The sequence below is a fragment of the Phocoena phocoena genome, chromosome 14 (genome assembly GCF_963924675.1).
Source record: "Phocoena phocoena chromosome 14, mPhoPho1.1, whole genome shotgun sequence".
Lineage (NCBI taxonomy): Eukaryota > Metazoa > Chordata > Mammalia > Artiodactyla > Phocoenidae > Phocoena > Phocoena phocoena.
The window spans coordinates 31731137-31750259 of NC_089232.1; the positions used below are offsets into that span (position 1 = coordinate 31731137).

General features: G+C 40.7%; 1 protein-coding gene across 4 annotated transcripts in view; it reads left to right on the top strand.

Annotated features, from left to right (window-relative positions):
• AAK1 (AP2 associated kinase 1) overlaps positions 1-19123 on the top strand; it is a 165618-nt gene that overhangs the window by 135692 nt on the left and 10803 nt on the right. The window contains exons 17-20 of one of the 4 annotated variants that reach the window (XM_065890913.1): positions 13378-13479; positions 14546-14647; positions 16098-16208; positions 17796-17906. The exons of 2 other annotated variants lie outside the window; for them this stretch is intronic. In XM_065890913.1, the coding sequence (XP_065746985.1) occupies positions 13378-13479; positions 14546-14647; positions 16098-16208; positions 17796-17906 (426 nt within the window). The remainder of the gene's footprint in view (positions 1-13377; positions 13480-14545; positions 14648-16097; positions 16209-17795; positions 17907-19123) is intronic. One more of the 4 variants, XM_065890914.1, reaches the window with a different exon arrangement.

The following is a 19123-nucleotide window of genomic DNA, read 5'->3' on the forward strand; positions in this document are numbered from 1 at the left end:
TATGTTTAAGGAGAGGGGAGGTGCTCAGAAGAGAAGACCCTTTCATTCCCCCCTTCATTTCAAAGTACTAACAATCCTCTCCTTTAAAAGCACTCTCGGTTTCCACGGTCCAGGCTAACTAATTCTGCATCCATTTTTCTTCAGGGGTCCACCTTCTCAGTCTTTTAACCATGATTTCAGTGCTTTTCCAAGCTCTTAACCTGACTCAGTTTTATTTGGGAACCCTAGAGACTTGAGAAAGAACTGATTATAGTACTGGGAACGTGATAAGAAAATCACACCAACAGAAAAATAGGAGCAGACAATTCACAAAGGACAAAAGATGAATTATCAGGAAATAATATTTTTCTAAGGGTTCACCATCATGATGAATCCAAGAAGTACCAGTTATAAAGCAGGGAGGTTCTGCAGCTTCTGCTGTCAGATTGGTAAAGATGAAAAAAAGCTACCACCTCAGGCTTGGTGAAGGTATCAGAAAATGGACACACTCAGATCCTGCTAGTGGCAGTAGCAGTTAGTACAGCTTTCAGGGAGGACAGCGTGGCCTTTAAGATTTTACTTCCTTATTGACTTAGCAATTCTTTTCTAATACATTGTCTGAAGAGCACATGAGTATGCTTAAATATTTATTGAACGTTCAGAGTTTATAGGAAAAGGTTGGAAGAGCATTTGATAAAAACTCAATAGTGGCTGTCTCTACAAGGGAAATTATGGGTAGTTTTTTTTTTTTTTTTTTTTTTTGTGGTACGCGGGCCTCTCACTGTTGCGGCCTCTCCCGTTGCGGAGCACAGGCTCCGGACGCGCAGGCCCAGCGGCCATGGGTCACGGGCACAGCCGCTCCGCAGCATGTGGGATTCTCCCGGACCGGGGCACGAACCCGCGTCCCCTGCATCGCCAGGCGGACTCTCAACCACTGCGCCACCAGGGAAGCCCGGTAGTTTTATTTTTATCCTTTTTTTTATTTTTTAACATCTTTATTGGAGTATAATTTTTTAACATCTTTATTGCAGTATAATTGCTTTACAATGGTGTGTTAGTTTCTGCTTTATAACAAAGTGAATCAGTTATACATATACATATGTCCCCATATCCCTTGCATCTCCCTCCCTCCCACCCTCCCTATCCCACCCCTGTAGGTGGTCACGAAGTACCGAGCTGATCTCCCTCTGCTATGCGGCTGCTTCCCACTAGCTACCTATTTTACGTTTGGTAGTGTATATGTGTCCATGCCACTCTCTCACTTTGTCCCAGCTTACCCTTCCCCCTCCTCGTATCCTCAAGTCCATTCTCTAGTAGGTCTGCATCTTTATTCCCATCTTGCCCCTAGGTTCTTCTGACCATTTTTTTTTTTTTTAGATTCCATATATATGTATTAGCATACGGTATTTGTTTTTCTCTTTCTGACTTACTTCACTCTGTATGACAATCTCTAGGTCCATCCACCTCACTACAAATAACTCAATTTCATTCCTTTTTATGGCTGAGTAATATTCCATTGTATATAGTGCCCACACCTTCTTTATCCATTCATCTGTTGATGGACACTTAGGTTGCTTCCATGTCCTGGCTATTGTAAATAGAGCTGCAGTGAACATTTTGGTACATGTCTCTTTTTGAATTATGGTTTTCTCAGGGTATATGCCCAGTAGTGGGATTGCTGGGTCGTATGGTAGTTCTATTTTTAGTTTTTTAAGGAACCTCCATACTGTTCTCCATAGTGGCTGTACCAGTTCACATTCCCACCAACAGTGTAGGAGGGTTCCCTTTTCTCCACACCCACTCCAGCATTTATTGTTAGTAGATTTTTGATGATGGCCATTCTGACTGGTGTGAGATGATACCTCATTTTGCTTTGCATTTCTCTAATGATTAGTGATGTTGAGCATCCTTTCATGTGTTTGTTGGCAATCTGCATATCTTCTTTGGAGAAATGTCTTTTTAGGTCTTCTGCCCATTTTTGGATTGGGTTGCTTGCTTCTTTAATATTGAGCTGCATGAGCTGCTTGTATATTTTGGAGATTAATCCTTTGTCAGTTGCTTTGTTTGCAAATATTTTCTCCCATTTGAAGGGTTGTCTTTTTGTGTTGTTTATGGTTTCCTTTGCTGTGCAAAAGCTTTTAAGTTTCATTAGGTCCCACTTGTTTATTTTTATTTCGATTTCTCTAGGAGGTGGGTCAAAAAGGATCTTGCTGTGATTTATGTCACAGAGTGTTCTGCCTATGTTTTCCTCTAAGAGTTTTATAGTGTCTGGCCTTACATTTAGGTCTTTAATCCATTTTGAGTTTATTTTTGTGTATGGTGTTAGGGAGTGTTCTAATTTCATACTTTTACATGTACCTGTCCAGTTTTCCCGGCACCACTTATTGAAGAGGCTGTCCTTTCTCCACTGTACATTCCTGCCTCCTTTATCAAAGATAAGGTGACCATATGTACGTGGGTTTATCTCTGGGCTTTCTATCCTGTTCCATTGATCTATATTTATTTTTTTGTGCCTGTACCATACTGTCTTGATTACTGTAGCTTTGTAGTATAGTCTGAAGTCAGGGGGCCTGCTTCCTCCAGCTCCATTTTTCCTTCTCAAGATGGCTTTAGCTATTTGGGGTCTTTTGTGTTTCCATATAAACTGTGGAATGTTTTGTTCTAGTTCTGTGAAAAATGCCACTTGTAGTTTGATAGGGATTGCATTGAATCTGTAGATTGCTTTGGGTAGTAGAGTCATTTTCACAATGTTGATTCTTTCAATCCAAGAACATGGTCTATCTCTCCATCTATTTGTATCATCTTTACTTTCTTTCATCAGTGTCTTACAATTTTCTGCATACAGGTCTTTTCTCTCCTTAGGTAGGTATATCCCTAGATATTTTATTCTTTTTGTTGCAGTGGTAAATGGGAGTGTTTTCTTAATTTCATTTTCAGAGTTTTCAGCATTAGTGTATAGGAATGCTAGAGATTTCTGTGCATTAATTTTGTATCCTGCTACTTTACCAAATTCATTGATTAGCTCTAGGAGTTTTCTGGTAGCATCTTTAGGATTCTTTATGTATAGTATCCTGTCATCTGCAAACAGTGACAGCTTTACTTCTTCTTTTCTGATTTGGATTTCTTTTATTTCTTTTTCTTATCTGATTGCTGTGGCTAAAACTTCCAAAATGATGTGGAATAATAGTGGTGAGAGTGGACAACCTTGTCTTGTTCCTGATCTTAGTGGAAATGGTTTCAGTTTTTCACCATTGAGGACGATGTTGGCTGTGGGTTTGTCATATATGGCCTTTATTATGTTGAGGGAGTTTCTGTCTGTGCCTACGTTCTGGAGGGCTTTTATCATAAATGGGTGTTGAATTTTGTCAAAAGCTTTCTCTGCATCTACTGAGACGATCATATGGTTTTTCTCCTTCAGTTTGTTAATATGGTGTATCACATTGATTGATTTGCGTATATTGAAGAATCCTTGCATTCCTGGGATAAACCCCACTTGATCATGGTGTATGATCCTTTTAATGTGCTGTTGGATTCTGTTTGCTAGTATTTTGTTGAGGATTTTTGCATCTTTGTCATCAGTGATTGACATCTTTGTCTGGTTTTGGTATCTGGGTGATGGTAGTTTCATAGCATGAATTTGGGAGTGTTCCTCCCTCTGCTATATTTTGGAAGAGTTTGAGAAGGATAGGTGTTAGCTATTCCGTAATGTTCAATAGAATTCACCTCTGAAGCCATCTGGTCCTGGGCTTTTGTTTGTTGGAAGATTTTAAATCACGGTTTCAATTTCAGTGCTTGTGATTGGTTTGTTCATATTTTCTGTTTCTTCCTGGCTCAGTCTTGGCAGGTTGTGCATTTCTAAGAATTTGTCCATTTCTTCCAGGTTGTCCATTTTATTGGCATAGAGTTGCTTGTAGTAATCTCTCATGATCCTTTGTATTTCTGCAGTGTCAGTTGTTACTTCTCCTTTTTCATTTCTAATTCTATTGATTTGACTCTTCTCCCTTTTTTTCTTGATGAGTCTGGCTAATGGTTTATCGATTTTGTTTATCTTCTCAAATGACCAGCTTTTAGTTTTATTGATCTTTGCTATTGTTTCCTTCATTTCTTTTTCATTTATTTCTGATCTGATCTTTATGATTTCTTTCCTTCTGCTAACTTTGGGGTTTTTTTGTTCTTCTTTCTCTAATTGCTTTAGGTGTAAGGTTAGGTGGTTTATTTGAGATGTTTTCTTGTTTCTTAAGGTAGGATTGTATTGCTATAAACTTCCCTCTTAGAACTGCTTTTGCTGCATCTGATAGGTTTTGGGTCGTCGTGTTTTCATTGTTATTTGTTCCTAGGTTTTTTGTTTTTGTTTTTTTTTTTTTTGAGGTACACGGGCCTCTCACTATTGTGGCCTCTCCCGTTGCGGAGCACAAGCTCCGGACGCACAGGCCCAGCGGCCATGGCTCATGGGCCCAGCCGCTCCACGGCATGCGGGATCTTCCCGGACCGGGGCACGAACCCGTGTCCCCTGCATCGGCAGGCGGACTCTCAACCACTGCGCCACCAGGGAAGCCCTCTAGGTATTTTTTGATTTCCTCTTTGATTTCTTAAGTTATCTCTTGGTTATTAAGTAGTGTATTGTTTATCTTCCATGTGTTTGTATTTTTTACAGATTTTTTCCTGTAATTGATATCTAGTCTCATAGCATTGTGGTCAGAAAAGATACTTGATATGATTTCATTTTTCTTAAATTTACCAAGGCTTGATTTGTGACCCAAGATATGATCTATCCTGGAGAATGTTCCATGAGCACTTGAGAAGAATGTGTACTTGGATGTTGTTTTTGTATGGAATGTCCTATAAATATCAATTAAGTCTATCTTGTTTAATGTATCATTTAAAGCTTGTGTTTCCTTATTTATTTTCATTTTAGATGATCTGTCCATTGGTGAAAGTGGGGTGTTAAAGTCCCCTACTATGATTGTGTTACTGTCGATTTCCCCTTTTATGGCTGTTAGTATTTGCCTTATGTATTGAGGTGCTCCTATGTTGGGTGCGTAAATATTTACAATTGTTATATATTCTTGGATTGATCCCTTGACCATTATGTAGTGTCCTTCTTTGTCTCTTGTAATAGTCTTTATTTTAAAGTCTATTTTGTCTGTTACGAAAATTGCTACTCCAGCTTTCTTTTGATTTCTATTTGCATGGAATATCTTTTTCCATCCCCTTACTTTCAGTCTGTATGTGTCCCTAGGTCTACGTGGGTCTCTTGTAGACAGCATATATACAGGTCTTGTTTTTGTATCCATTCAGCCAGTCTATGTCTTTTGGTGGGAGCATTTAATCCATGTACATTTAAGGTAATTATCGATATGTATGTTCCTATTCCCATTTTCTTAATTGTTTTGGGTTTGTTATTGTAGGTCTTTTCCTTCTCTTGTGTTTCTTGCCTAGAGAAGTTCCTTTAGCATTTGTTGTAAAGCTGGTTTGGTGGTGCTGAACTCTCTCAGCTTTTGCTTGTCTGTAAAGGTTTTAATTTCTCCATCAAATCTGAATGATATCCTTGCTGGGTAGAGTAATCTTGGTTGCAGGTTTTTGTCCTTCATCTCTTTAAATATAGACATATGCCAGTCCCTTCTGGCTTGAAGAGTTTCTGCTGAAAGATCCGCTGTTAACCTTATGGGGATTCCCGTGTGTGTTATTTGTTTCTTTTCCCTTGCTGCTTTTAATATGTTGTTTTTGTATTTAATTTTTGATAGTTTGATTAATATGTGTATTTGCATGTTTCTCCTTGGATTTATCCTGTATGGGACTCTCTGTGCTTCCTGGACTTGATTAACTATTTCCTTTCCCATATTAGGGAAGTTTTCAACTATAATCTCTTCAAATATTGTCTCAGTCCCTTTCTTTTTCTCTTCTTCTTCTGTTACCCCTATAATTCGAAGGTTGTTGCGTTTAATGTTGTTTCAGAGGTCTGTGAGACTGTCCTCAATTCTCTTCATTCTTTTTTCTTTATTCTGCTCTGCAGTAGTTATTTCCACTATTTTTTTGTTTGTTTGTTTGTTTGTTTTGCGGTACGTGGGCCTCTCACTGTTGTGGCCTCTCCAGTTGTGGAGCACAGGCTCCGGATGCGCAGGCTCAGTGGCCATGGCTCACAGGCCCAGCCACTCCGCTGCATGTGGGATCTTCCCAGACCAGGGCACAAACCCACATCCCCTGCATCAGCAGGCAGACTCTCAACCACTGTGCCACCAGGGAAGCCCTATTTCCACTATTTTATCTTCCAGGTCACTTATCCGTTCTTCTGCCTCAGTTATTCTGCTATTGATCCCTTCTGGAGAATTTTTAATTTCATTTATTGTGTTGTTCATCGCTGTTTGTTTGCTCTTTAGTTCTTCTAGGTCCTTGTTAAACGTTTCTTGTATTTTCTCTCTTCTATTTCCAAGATTTTGGATCATCTTTATTATCATTATTCTGAATTCTTTTTCAGGAAAACTGCCTATTTCCTCTTCATTTGTTAGGTCTGGTGGGTTTTTGCCTTACTCCTTCACCTGCTGTGTGTTTCTCTGTCTTCGCATTTTGCTTAACTTACTGTTTTTGGGGTCTCCTTTTCACAGGCTGCAGGTTTGTAGTTCCTCTTGTTTTTGGTGTCTGTCCCCAGTGGCTAAGGTTGGATCAGTGGGTTGTGTAGGCTTCCTGGTGGAGGGGACTAGTGCCTCCATTCTGGTGGATGCGGCTGGATCTTGTCTTTCTGGTGAGCAGGTCCATGTCTGGTGGTGTGTTTTGGGGTGTCTGTGGCCTTATTATGATTTTAGGCAGCCTCTCTGCTAATGGATGGGGTTGTGTTCCTGTCTTGCTATTCGTTTGGCATAGGGTGTCCAGCACTGTAACTTGCTGGTTGGTGAGTGGAGCTGGGTCTTGGTGTTGAGATGGAGATCTCTGGGAGATTTTTGCCATTTGATATTACATGGAGCTGGGAGGTCTCTTGTGGACCAGTGTCCTGAACTTGGTTCTGCCACCTCAGTGGCACATCCCTGATGCCTGGCTGGAGCACCAAGAGCCTTTCATCCACACGGCTCAGAATAAAAGGGAGAAAAAAATAGAAAGAAAGAAAGAAAGAGAGAGAGAGAGAAAGAGAGAAACAGGTAAAATAAACTAAAATAATGTTATTAAAATAAAAAATAATTATTAAGCAAAAAAATTTTAAACAGTAAAAAAAAAAAAAAAAAAAATCGGACAGACAGAACCCTAGGACAAATGGTAAAAGCAAAGCTATACAGACAAAATCACACACAGAAGCATACACAGAGACACTCCCGAAAAGAGAAAAAGGGAAAAAAATGTATATATCTTTGCTCCCAAAATCTACCTCCTCAATTTGGGATGATTCATTGTCTATTCAGGTATTCCATAGATGCAGGGTACATCAAGCTGACTGTGGAGATTTAATCCGCTGCTCTTTTGGCTGCTGGGAGAGATTTCCCTTTCTCTTCTTTGTTCGCACAGCTCCTGGGGTTCAGCTTTGGATTTGGACCCGCCTCTGTGTGTAGGTCGCCTGAGGGCGTCTGTTCTTCGCTCAGACAGGACGGGGTTAAGGAAGCAATTGATTCGGGGGCTCTGGCTCACTCAGGCCAGGGGGAGGGAGGGGCACGGAGTGCGGGGTGAGCCTGCGGCGGCAGCGGCCGGCGGTACGTTGCACCAGCCTGAGGCGTGCTGTGCGTTCTCCCCGGGAAGTTGTCCCTGGATCCCGGGACCCTGGCAGTGGCGGGCTGCACAGTCTCCTGGGAGGGGAGGTGTGTAGAGTGACCTGTGCTTGCACACAGGCTTCTTGGTGGCTGCAGCAGCAGCAGCCTTAGCGTCCCATGCCCGTCTCTGGGGTCTGCACTTTTAGCCTCGGCTCACGCCCGTCTCTGGAGCTCCTTTAAGTAGCGGTCTTAATCCCCTCTCCTCGCGCACCAGGAAACACAGAGGCAAGAAAAAGTCTCTTGCCTCTTCGGCAGCTCCAGACTTTTTCCCGGACTCCCTCCCGGCCAGCCATGGCGCACTAACCCCCTTCAGGCTGTGTTCACACCGCCAACCCCATTCCTCTCCCTGCGATCCGACTGTAGCCCGAGCCTCAGCTCCCAGCCCCCGCCCGCCCCGGCGGGTGAGCAGACACGCCTCTCGGGCTGGTGAGTGCTGGTCAGCACTGATCCTGTGTTTGGGAATCTCTCTGCTTTGCCCTCCGCACCCCTGTTGCTGTGCTCTCCTCCGCGGCTCCGAAGCTTCCCCACTCCGCCACCCGCAGTCTCCACCCGCGAAGGGGCTTCTAGTGTGTGGAAACCTTTCCTCCTTCACAGCTCCCTCCCACTGGTGCAGGTCTCGTTCCTATTCTTTTGTCTCTGTTTTTTCTTTTTTCTTTCGCCCTACCCAGGTATATGGGGAGTTTTTTGCCTTTTGGGAGGTCTGAGGTCTTCTGCCAGCATTCAGTGGGTGTTTTGTAGGAGCTGTTCCACGTGTAGATGTATTCCTGATGTATTTGTGGGGAGGAAGGTGATCTCTGCGTCTTACTCTTCCGCCATCTTGAAGCTCTTCCTACTTTTATCCTTTAGCTCATCTGTATTTCCCAGATTTTATACAATAAACATGTATTATTTTTACACTAAGGTAGAAAACAATTGCAGTTTGTTCTTTTCTCAAATGAGGAGCAAGCTTCGATATTCCCCCACCTCCTCACCCTGTTCTCCTGACCACTCATGTCTGGGCTGAGTTTGCACGTTGAACAGCTCTCTGCATTTCCCAAAACCTGTCACCTTGACGCCACGCATTTTAGCTCCTGCCCATGTCACTGAGTAGCCCTCCAGGTGTTCTTCCCTGCCATCAGTACCAGTTCAGAGTTCCAGTGTCATCATAAAGCAGTCCGTCTTCTAAGCCACCAGTTTGTACTTCCTGTTTTTCCCCTCACACTGGATGATTGAACTTTTAGAGGTGGACAGCACCTTTACATTTATCTTCATTTTATCAATAAGAAAACTTAGATACAGAGAGAAACAGTGATTTGCCCAAAGTGCCACATAGACTTAGTGCAGAACCCAGGTCCCCTGGCTTTCAGTACCTTTTCTTCCTCTACTAGACCACGCTGCCTCCACCTCCCTCTTGACTTTATTCAAGAATTTTGCTTATTCTGTTCTCATACCAAGGCATTTGAGTAAAATCTAGAACTTCACCTGCCTTCACTACCTAGTCTCAAGAATCTGTGTCCGGCTGACCTATCTAGTCCTCTTACTTAAAGGAGATGTTAATCCTCTTTTATGGGCTAAGTACTTCAATTTATATGCACATGTACACACATTAATTCTGATAAATATGCCCATTTAATCCTAAAAGCCCTTTAAAGTAGTTCCTATCCTCTGTTTACAGGTGAGAAACTGATGCTTAGAAAAGTTAGGTAACTTAACTAACTTATAAACTCAGGCCCTTTGACTCTTTCATGTTGCTTATTCATTTGGGAGGATTTTGCAGACCCCAAATGAAAATGTATAGCATCACAATAAAAGATTAAATGTTTCTCAGGAGGATTAAATCATTGCAAAATACAATTTATGAATTATTTCTGGTTTTCGTTCGTCTGTCACTCTGTATAATTGAGAATTAGTGTGTGTCTTTGTACATTTCAGGTATGAACTGTCCTAGAAGATATGTTTTGTTTTTGCATCCAGAGAAGCCATTTCACGTGATTCAAGTAAAATTTAAAAAGTCTTTGTTCATTATGTAGCAACAAGTCTCGTCATACGTGTAGAACTTGATCAAGGTTTTGGATCGTAAAGAACACTTCCTGCATAGTTTCCTAAATTCACCACCTCTTCTCTGCTCTTTCCCATCCCGGCATCATGATACATGGCCTCAGAGAGTTTTTATAAAAATGTGAGAGAGAGGCCAGAATTCATAAAAGGAAGGATATCAAAGCCAGACCTTGATGCACCTGGGAGGCCTCCAGGCTGTGATTTAGAGACTGTCAGCTTCCTGTACCTCCCATTACAATCTTTCCCTCCCATTACAATCTGTCCTCACATTCTTCATTTACAGTGACCAAAAATGACCAGTAATAGCTTAAAATTTATCTTCTAAGAGTCTGTATACTTTAAAGCAATCAAAGCCTGAGTTAAACCAGGAGATTGAATCTCTATACATAAAGCTCTGGGTCCTAGTCCTAGCTACCTCTGTGGCTTACTTGCTGTAAGATCTTAGGCAAGTTACTTCACCTCTCTGGAGCTGTTTCCTCATCTGCAAATGAGAAGGCTAATTGGATAAGATCTAAAGTTCCTTCCAGCGTTAACATATCTTTTATAACTTGACCATTGTGCATGGTACCATGTCTGTGTGAAAACACTTTCTCCTCTGGTTGTGGAGCTAAGCACACCCTGTAGGCAGCATGTGGAGGAAACGTTGAAGTCAAGTCCAGGCTCTACCATGTCCCATCTGTGACTTTGGGCAAGTCACGCATTCTCACGTTTTCTGATGTCCACTCTCAACTGTATCAGTATTCCCAAACCCAGGTTTTTTTGTGAATAATGAAAATGTTTGACACTGAACTCTACAAATGCAAGTGACACCCATTGTTATAATAGCACCTGGGGGTCAGTACTGAGTAACCGACAGTCGCAAGAGCCCCGGGAGTGAAAGAAACCGTTTTTGCACAGGCTGCCGACGTGACTTATGCAGCGGCCCTGGACTCCCACTTCTGTTTTACTGCCTGATGTTACTCTGACCCCTGGCTCCTCCCTCCCACAGTTCTAAGATTTGAATATTCCTAAGCAGCACTGACCATCCAGATTATCTGTGTGAGCAGCCTGTTACTTCGAGGTTTGGTCAGAAAAGAATGTGGCAGTTTACCCCAACCCCACCCCATTCCATCTTGCGATACAACACAGGTACCCACGCATGCACACACATACCCTTTTACCCTCATGCTTTCTGCTAATGGCTAATTTTAAAAATCAGATTCTTGTTGAAGGACCTGAAGAAGGACCTGCTTTTTTGCCATTGATCCCCTGTTCTCCCCACCTCCCCAGTGAAGCCAAAAGGCAGAGATTGACAGAGGACGAGAAGGAACCAGGAACTGGGGACACAGAAATTAAGAAGAGACCTTCCCTGCCTTCAGGGCTGCTGGAGAAGCGAAAGCACAGTGTTCCAGAAAGTTCCTAATGTGGCAGGGAGGGTGGAGAAAGGCTTAGATGATGTTTGAGTGACTAATACAAAAAGGTTAGGGGGAGGTGACTGTATTTTACAGATAAGGAGATCTGTTTCAGGAACTGCCCCAGGGTCACACCCAGTCACTGGAAAGGCCAAGACAAACTGCTGTATGAAAAACAAGTAATGTTGGGGCCTTTACTTTTTATCCATTGCTTCACAAGATTGCAAATATCTGAGTGCTAAAAGGATAGAAGATCATTACTTTTTTTTTTTTTTTTTTTAAGTGAGAGAACCTTTCGGGGTGGGGGGAATAAAACAAAAGCTAGTGTTCAGAATAATGAAAAATCAGACTTTTGGGGAAAACCATCTTACTTTTGCCAGTATGCTGAAAATTGTCCAAGATATTTTAAACATCTTTTCTTATAATGTCATGTACAGTTCAAGATTAGTGCTGATGTTATTACACTTGTATACTTGGTTAGAACGCTGTTTTTTTTCCCTGCTGATGAGAGGCTGCTTTCTTCCTTCCTTCCTTCTTTCCTTCCTTCCTTCAATAAAAATTAGGTATAAATGAGATATGTAGCATATTGGTATTTACTTCAAAGATAGCCACATGTTATACATTTCAAAGATGGTAAATTGGTTTCACGTATAAAAATGGCTTTTTGTGCAGTATGTTAATCGTACCAAAGCAAATTATCTTGCCAAGATGCTAAAATCCATTATTTTGTTTCATCTGTGTAGTTATAGATCACCTAGATTACAGATCACCTAAAATTTGGTTTCTGTCCCTCAGTGAATATCTATTTCATCTTTGCTTATCTTGATTCCTGATAGCCTAGAAGAATACAGATTCATTAAAATGTTATACACACATACTTGAACTTTGCATTTCTTTTTCTCAGACATTTTAATTCTAGCTTTATCTTAAAGGCAGTTTATTTTTGTGATAGAAGAAGCATTGTTGACAGGCCTTTAACTGGGCAAATTATAGAATGTATGTGGTCTCAGTCTCTTTGTAAGTAAAAGGAAGTATGAGCTCTTAATTCCCTTCTTTCTGTAAGAGTCTGTGATTCATTACTTTGTGTCAAGTTAAGGCTCTGCTTTTTTTTTTAATTACTTGAGAAACTTTATTTTAATGCTCTACTTTTAATAGGTTACAGGTAGAGAGTTGTTGATGGATCGGGCTAAAGAGTTGTCTTGGAAGGCTCCTTAATGTGTCCATGTTATCACACATTAAGTTATCAGGTGTGACAAATCTGGTGGCTTCTCATGTCCTTTTGTTTTTTTAGCCAGAAGACATCAAAAGTAATCCATCTGCAGGCTTAGGTGAATTTTGTGAGATTTGACAGTTTAATAATAAGAGTATACCAGGGGTGTCACAAGCTCTCGGTTGGCAGACAATAAATGATTGTTAAAGTTAACTTAGGTGTGGTTTCATTGCTTCTCTTGGTGAGTCATAAACCATTTCTAAATGCAAGACAAAAAAAAAAAAAGAGAGAGAGATTCAAAACTAAGCCCAGGAAGAGATATGAATACACAAAGACTTATATGCATATGTTTATGGAAGCTTTATTTTTAATAGCTAAAAGCTGGAAATAACCAAATATCCGTCAGCTGATGAATGAGTCAACAAAATGTGGTCCATTCATACAGTGAAACACTACTCAGCAATAAAACAAACTACTGATGTATGCCACAACATGGAGGAATCTCAGGAACGTTATGCTAAATGAAGGACATCAGAAAAGACTACATACTATGTAGGAAATGGTAGAAAAAGCAAAGCTATAAGGACAGAAAGCAGATGAGTTGCTGCCAGCATCTAGGGGTAAGAGGAAGGCATTGACTAGAGAGGGGCACAAGGGTCCTTTTTGGGGTGATGGAAATGTTCTACCTCATTATTTCCGTAGTGCTTATGTGTACATTTGTCAAAATACATCAAATTGTACACTTAAAATTGGTGGCTTTTATTCAGTGTAAATTATACCACAAATTTAAAAACAAACTTAGGGCAGCATCTTGAATGCCTTACAAAGTGACTACTTCATCTGGGGAAATAATCATTTTTAAACTTTGAGAGCCTATTTTTAACAAAATACTAGCAGTGTTTGTTTTTATGCTGAATCTATGTAAAATTTTGACCCCTAAAATGTGTTTGTATAGAAAATGGTAAACGATCGGCTTACTTGAATATCTCATTGCATTTTTGCTTTCTCTTTACTTCTCTGCCCAACCTAGAAAAACTAATCGAGGGACTCAAATCTCCTGACACTTCTCTTCTGCTCCCTGACCTCTTGCCTATGACAGATCCTTTTGGTAGCACTTCTGATGCTGTAATTGGTAAAGTCATCATCTCTGTTTCTTCAGTCATGCATGATATGTGTGTCTGTTTCAAAAATGGCAACTAACTGGTTAACAGATCCCTACTGAGTATAGCCCTGCTGTGGAGCGGAAATGCCACGAAGCCTCCTGGTGTTGGAGTGATGCTTTGTGCTAACCCAGAAGCCAGGGCTGTTTAATCTCCCTTGTTATCGCCCCAAACGAAGTGTTATCTCTGCCTTTCAGCAGCACAGCGCCGTTATTTATTCTTGAAACACTGAGATTTCTAGAGTGAATCTCTTGTGAACTAAGGGGAATGTGGAAAAATTCACATTTCGTTACAAAAGCTTCATGAAAAAAGTTGGTTTCCAGGTGGACTTCACCTTTAGCAGATTCTTCTTTAGAAGGCCTCTGTATGTGCCAAGTGTCAGTAACTGAGAAAACATTTGCCCCACGTTGAGGCCCTATGAGTAGAATCCAGGGCAGGGGCTTGATCTGCTTGCTTTTACATTTTCTTGTGCTCCAGCCGCAAGGCAGGCAAGACCTATAAAATGTCCAGGGCCCCTGTACTACAGGAGCACAAAGTCCTAGAACTCAGAAATGCTGTGACCCTTCAGAGAGATGTTCCTCCAGCTGGGGCATGTCACATGGTAAAGAGTACCTCCAGCTACAGCATGGCATGGGATTTGAGGTGGACTAGTGGCCTTTGCAAGGCACAGAGCATGTTTGGCCCCAAGTTTATCCCTTAAGCAAAGCACAGTTACCAGAAGACATTAAGGTGCCTTTGAGCCTATGTCTTCTGACACGTAAGAGGTCTGCTTGAATAGCTCGCATTCAGCATTTATCTGTAAAAACTGAGAATCACCGAGACTAGCCACCGTGGTTCACCTTGCACGTGCCTGCTCTGTCAGTGAAGCCCAGACACTCGAAGCAGCAGAAAGCAAGCAACTTACTGTGCTTTCCATCTTACCTGAGGTGGGCATTTTAGAGACAAGCAGAAGAAAGCCTTCACAGAATCATCCAAGGAACCTTCTGATTACCTTTCCCTTACCCTTTCCTCTCCTCTCTTAATGCTCTGTTACAAAAGAAAAAGCTGATGTTGCTGTTGAGAGTCTGATACCAGGACTGGAGCCCCCGGCGGCCCAGCGCCTCCCCTCTCAGACGGAATCTGTGACCTCAAACCGCACAGGTCAGTCAGGAGTCTCTGGGGCTGCAGGAACTGGTCAGTTCGGGGAGCCCTCTGAGTCAGGCTTTCCACCTGCGGCAGATGGTCCTGGGCTTATTTCACAGCCTGGTTAGTTCCTCCTGGAATGGATGCTCTGCATCATTACAGCCCCAGCTTTAGATGTTGAGCGATGTGTTTCCTCACTAAAGAGTAGAGTACCTTTTTGGAGCCATGTTCTTTGTAGAGTGATACCTGGGCTTTCTTTGATTTCAGTCTGTCTTTATTGAAGATTTTTGTCACTGGTGGCGGGTTCCCTCTACTTCCTTAATTAAAGAACTCTGCTGAGTTGTAAGGATGCCCTTAACTCCTCCTGGGTACTGAGCAGTCTTTTGGATCTAACAATGTCAGTGATGTCCATGGGGGCTCGTGTTATGTGTGTTAACATTCTATTCCCAGCACAGAGCTTTAATCAAATCTAGGTGATTTGCTATTAAATTGTAGGCAAAGTTGAAATCTTCCCTGGATCCATTCCTTAACTACAATTCCTTAAATACAGATTTGATAACCTTCATTTTTATTGAGTCCATAATTACCTTGATAAAAGTGTCCACTTTGCTTACTTGGAACAGAAACAATTAGAAGTCTAGGAAATATGAGAATAAACTCATCCAGGTTAAAAAAAAAAATGACACAGAAGACAATATGGTTCTTTTTCCTTGTGCTTATTACTTGGCTGTTTTCTCCTAGAAAACTCCCCCAGAAAACAATTTATGTGTTGAAATACTTGAACTCTGAATTTAATCTTCCTTCTGTTCCTTAACTAAAAGCAAAATCATGTGTTCCAAGGAGCAATTCAGATTTAAAGAATACTAATAAGAGACAAGATCATTCTATTTTGAATGGGGATTGGGTTGAGTTCTAAAACAGTACTGCCTAATCATACCATATTCTGCTAATAAGAAGCCAGGGACAACCCCCTTCTTTGTCAGCTTGGATACCTCATCTTATAGCAACTTTTTTCAGTGAATGTTTAGGGAAAGTTTAAGTGAAACTCTTTAGTTGCGAAGTCCTTTTTCCCAAATGACATTTGCTGAGAACTGAGTTGCCAAAGTTTTATTGACATCCAAACCATATACTTGCTTAACCAGCAACCTCTGGGCAAAAAAATTCTTCCATATTTATATATATCTGTTAAGAGAAGTTTAGAAATACATGTTTCTCTAGATGAAAATACAGGGTGCTTAACGGGTTTCTTTTGGTTTTCCTTCTCCCGCCTTGGCTTGTATGTATAATGTATTGGGTTGGCCAAAAAGTTCGTTCGGGTTTTTGTACGCGCTTACGGAAAAACCCGAACGAACTTTTTGGCCAACGCAATAAATGCAGTAACTTAAAGGCTAAGACCTAACCTCATGATATCGTTGTGTGTGCCATTTAATGCCATCACTGACCTGGGATGCTGTTAATCTGGACTCAGATTCTCTCACCGGGGAAGATTCCCTGATTGATTGCTCTCTGCTTTCTAACCCTACTACTGACCTTCTGGAAGAATTTGCCCCCATAGCGATCTCTGCTCCGGCCCATAAAGGTAAATGCTTTCCTCTTCTTCGGCCCACATGTATCCTTAGAGGAGAAGAACTGAGCAACTCCCGAGAATTTTCCTTGACAAAAGTCTTTGCTAGTGAAGTTTTTTAACCACCTCCTTAAGTGGAAAACTTGAGTTTGTACCCTTAGCCCCTGTGTTAAAGTTCCTCTCAGTAAGAATATTGAATAAGGCTGGGACAACAGACTGTGGAGATGTTGCTTTCTGGCAGTCACCTGGGATGCAGATATTCCATGCTTTCTATTAAAGACAGAGCTACATACCTTTGCAGTCAGCTCAGGGTTGAGTTGACTGTCCACTAACTGACTATAATTAGATACTTGTTGGCCTTAGAACTTAAAACTGTTTCATTAAATCAGATTTAAAGTTTTTTGATAGTGATCACTACAATAAAGAAAAAAGCATCAGTCTTCAAAAGTCAGTCTCAAAGATTGAACTCGTAAAAGTTTTGAATTTTAGTTAACCTTTGAGTCATGATTAATTACTGGGTTTCTCTTTCTAATCTACTGTTTCCATTTATTAGTCTTGGGTTAATACTGGTTTGAAATTCTGAGGGACAGAGGTAGCTTGAATTGAGTGCTATTCAGTGAGTAGTTCATGAGAGTGACAGGCACTATGCCTGGCTTACCGTACGCAGGCATTCACTAAACTTTCTGGGCTTAGATAGTGAACGTGGTTTTCTGGAAGGAGCAAATACATATTAAAGGAACAGCTTGTAAGTCCTTTCTGAAGGAAATTTAGGAAGGAAGCCTCCCTGAGATGACTAAAAAATAATTAGCCTTTGGTTTGCAATGGTAATAGCTGAGTTTTTGTTTTTACCCTTAATAGCATTAAAATAACCATGTTTTTATAGAGCGTGTAGAGAGAAGTTACCTATTTAGCCAATTATGTCTGACAGGAGTGTGTCAGCAGCAATGAGTAATTACAGAGAAACATCACTTGCAAAATAGGTGCTCAGCTAGCACTTGCTTGTAGAATGGAGAAGAACTTCTAGTACACTTCAGCTTGAAATCTCAGTGCATGTGATCTTCTGCCCCAACGTTACTGGGGCATCAGTGTTTGAATGTCTTTTTTCCCAATCACAGGGCAGTGAGTTCTTTCAGAAGTATTCTGTTTGCCTTGTATACACTGGTTACTTCTTAAAGGGTGACTGATTATCTCCACGCTGCCCTTGTTTTTTGAGTGTTTCTGAATATTGTTAGTCCGGCCTCTGTTTGCTCAATAAAGAAGATAAATGACTAAATCCCGTGCCTTTGTGAATTACTGACGGTGAAGAGATATCTCACAATAGCTACATTTAATGACCTTATAAAGGTAGGGAGAATTCTTCCTATAACACTTCTCCCTTCTCATTTATGGAAGTCTTAACACGGCCAGCTCTGAAGCATTTTTTCCTATTTCCCCAAGTTTTCCAGCTTTACTACTTTTATTTCAACTCAGGAAAATAAGCATTTTCATCTTTAAAAACAACAGTGATTGTACAGTTGGGAACTGTGTGCCTCTTATGTATTCTCTCATTTGCTAATCTCTACCTCTGTTGTTTCTGCTTGTGTACTTGCATTCTGTATTAAGCTGCGGAAGATAGTAATCTCATCTCAGGTTTTGATGTCCCTGAGGGCTCGGACAAGGTGGCAGAAGATGAGTTTGACCCTATTCCTGTATTGATAACCAAAAACCCACAAGGTAAGAAAGAGAGGATGGGGAAAAGAGAAGAGTTTGACATCAGCTCTCTTCAAAATAGTAATGTACCTAATCTACAAGGTGTGTGTGGGGGAGGAAGCATCAACATTTAATGAAGGAAATTGAGGGTAATAACAATCATTATGGGCTGGACCAGTGTAGATAGATGGAGACACAGGTAAAGGTACTAATATAGGTATCTTAAAGCATGACCATGGTGTTTATTTAGAGAGAAGAAAAATAATATTTGACTAAAAGTAATAATTTGACTAAAAGCTGGTTTTTACGAAGTGTCAGGCTAAAAATAAAGTGATCTTCAGTCAATGGAAACCTGAAGATATATATATAAAAAAAAAATGCATAGGATATTTCTTATCATAATTAGAACAATCTGTAATAAATATTCTTCCCAAAGAGATTAACAATGGTACTTTGATATCATTTGCATCTTTTGGACATTTGTGGAGCATGCTTTTTCTTCTTTGTTGTTTTAAAATCATTTGACCATGCCATAAAACACTGAATTGCCCTAAGACCATATATATACATATATATATGTATATATATATACACACACACATATATATATACACACATATACACACATATATATACATATATATATAGGTGTTATTTACATTTATTTATTTTCTACGCTCAAAAACCCAAAGCTGTTTTGTTTTTTTTTTAACATCTTTATTGTAGTATAATTGCTTTACAGTGTTGTGTTAGTTACTGCTGTATAACAAAGTGAATCAGCTATACATATACACATATTCCCATATCCCCTCCCTCTTGCATCTCCCTCCCACCCTCCCTATCCCATCCCCCATCTATATATTTTTAAACCATGTTTTTATTACAGTAGTCTTAATAACCAATTCCTCCCCAAATCAAAAATCACGGATTTTTACTTTACAGGGAAATGAGTTGATGTTACCAGGAAGTTAGTGTACAGCCAGCAGTTCTCAGGCAAAATAGCTATTCATTTGAAAATAGCATCCTCTTTGCAAGGTCTCCTGCCTACAGTAGGGTATGCACACAGTGCTTGAACGTTTGGTGGGAGGTGGTGGATCGCTAATTTATATGTTTAAAAATTAACATCTAAGAGTTTGAAAAATGTAAATTGTTGTTTCTCTAGGGTGTTTTGGTTTGTTTTGTTTCTCCTTTGCTTGTTCTGCACATCTAAACCCTAACCCTCTGTGTTTTGTACTGAATTC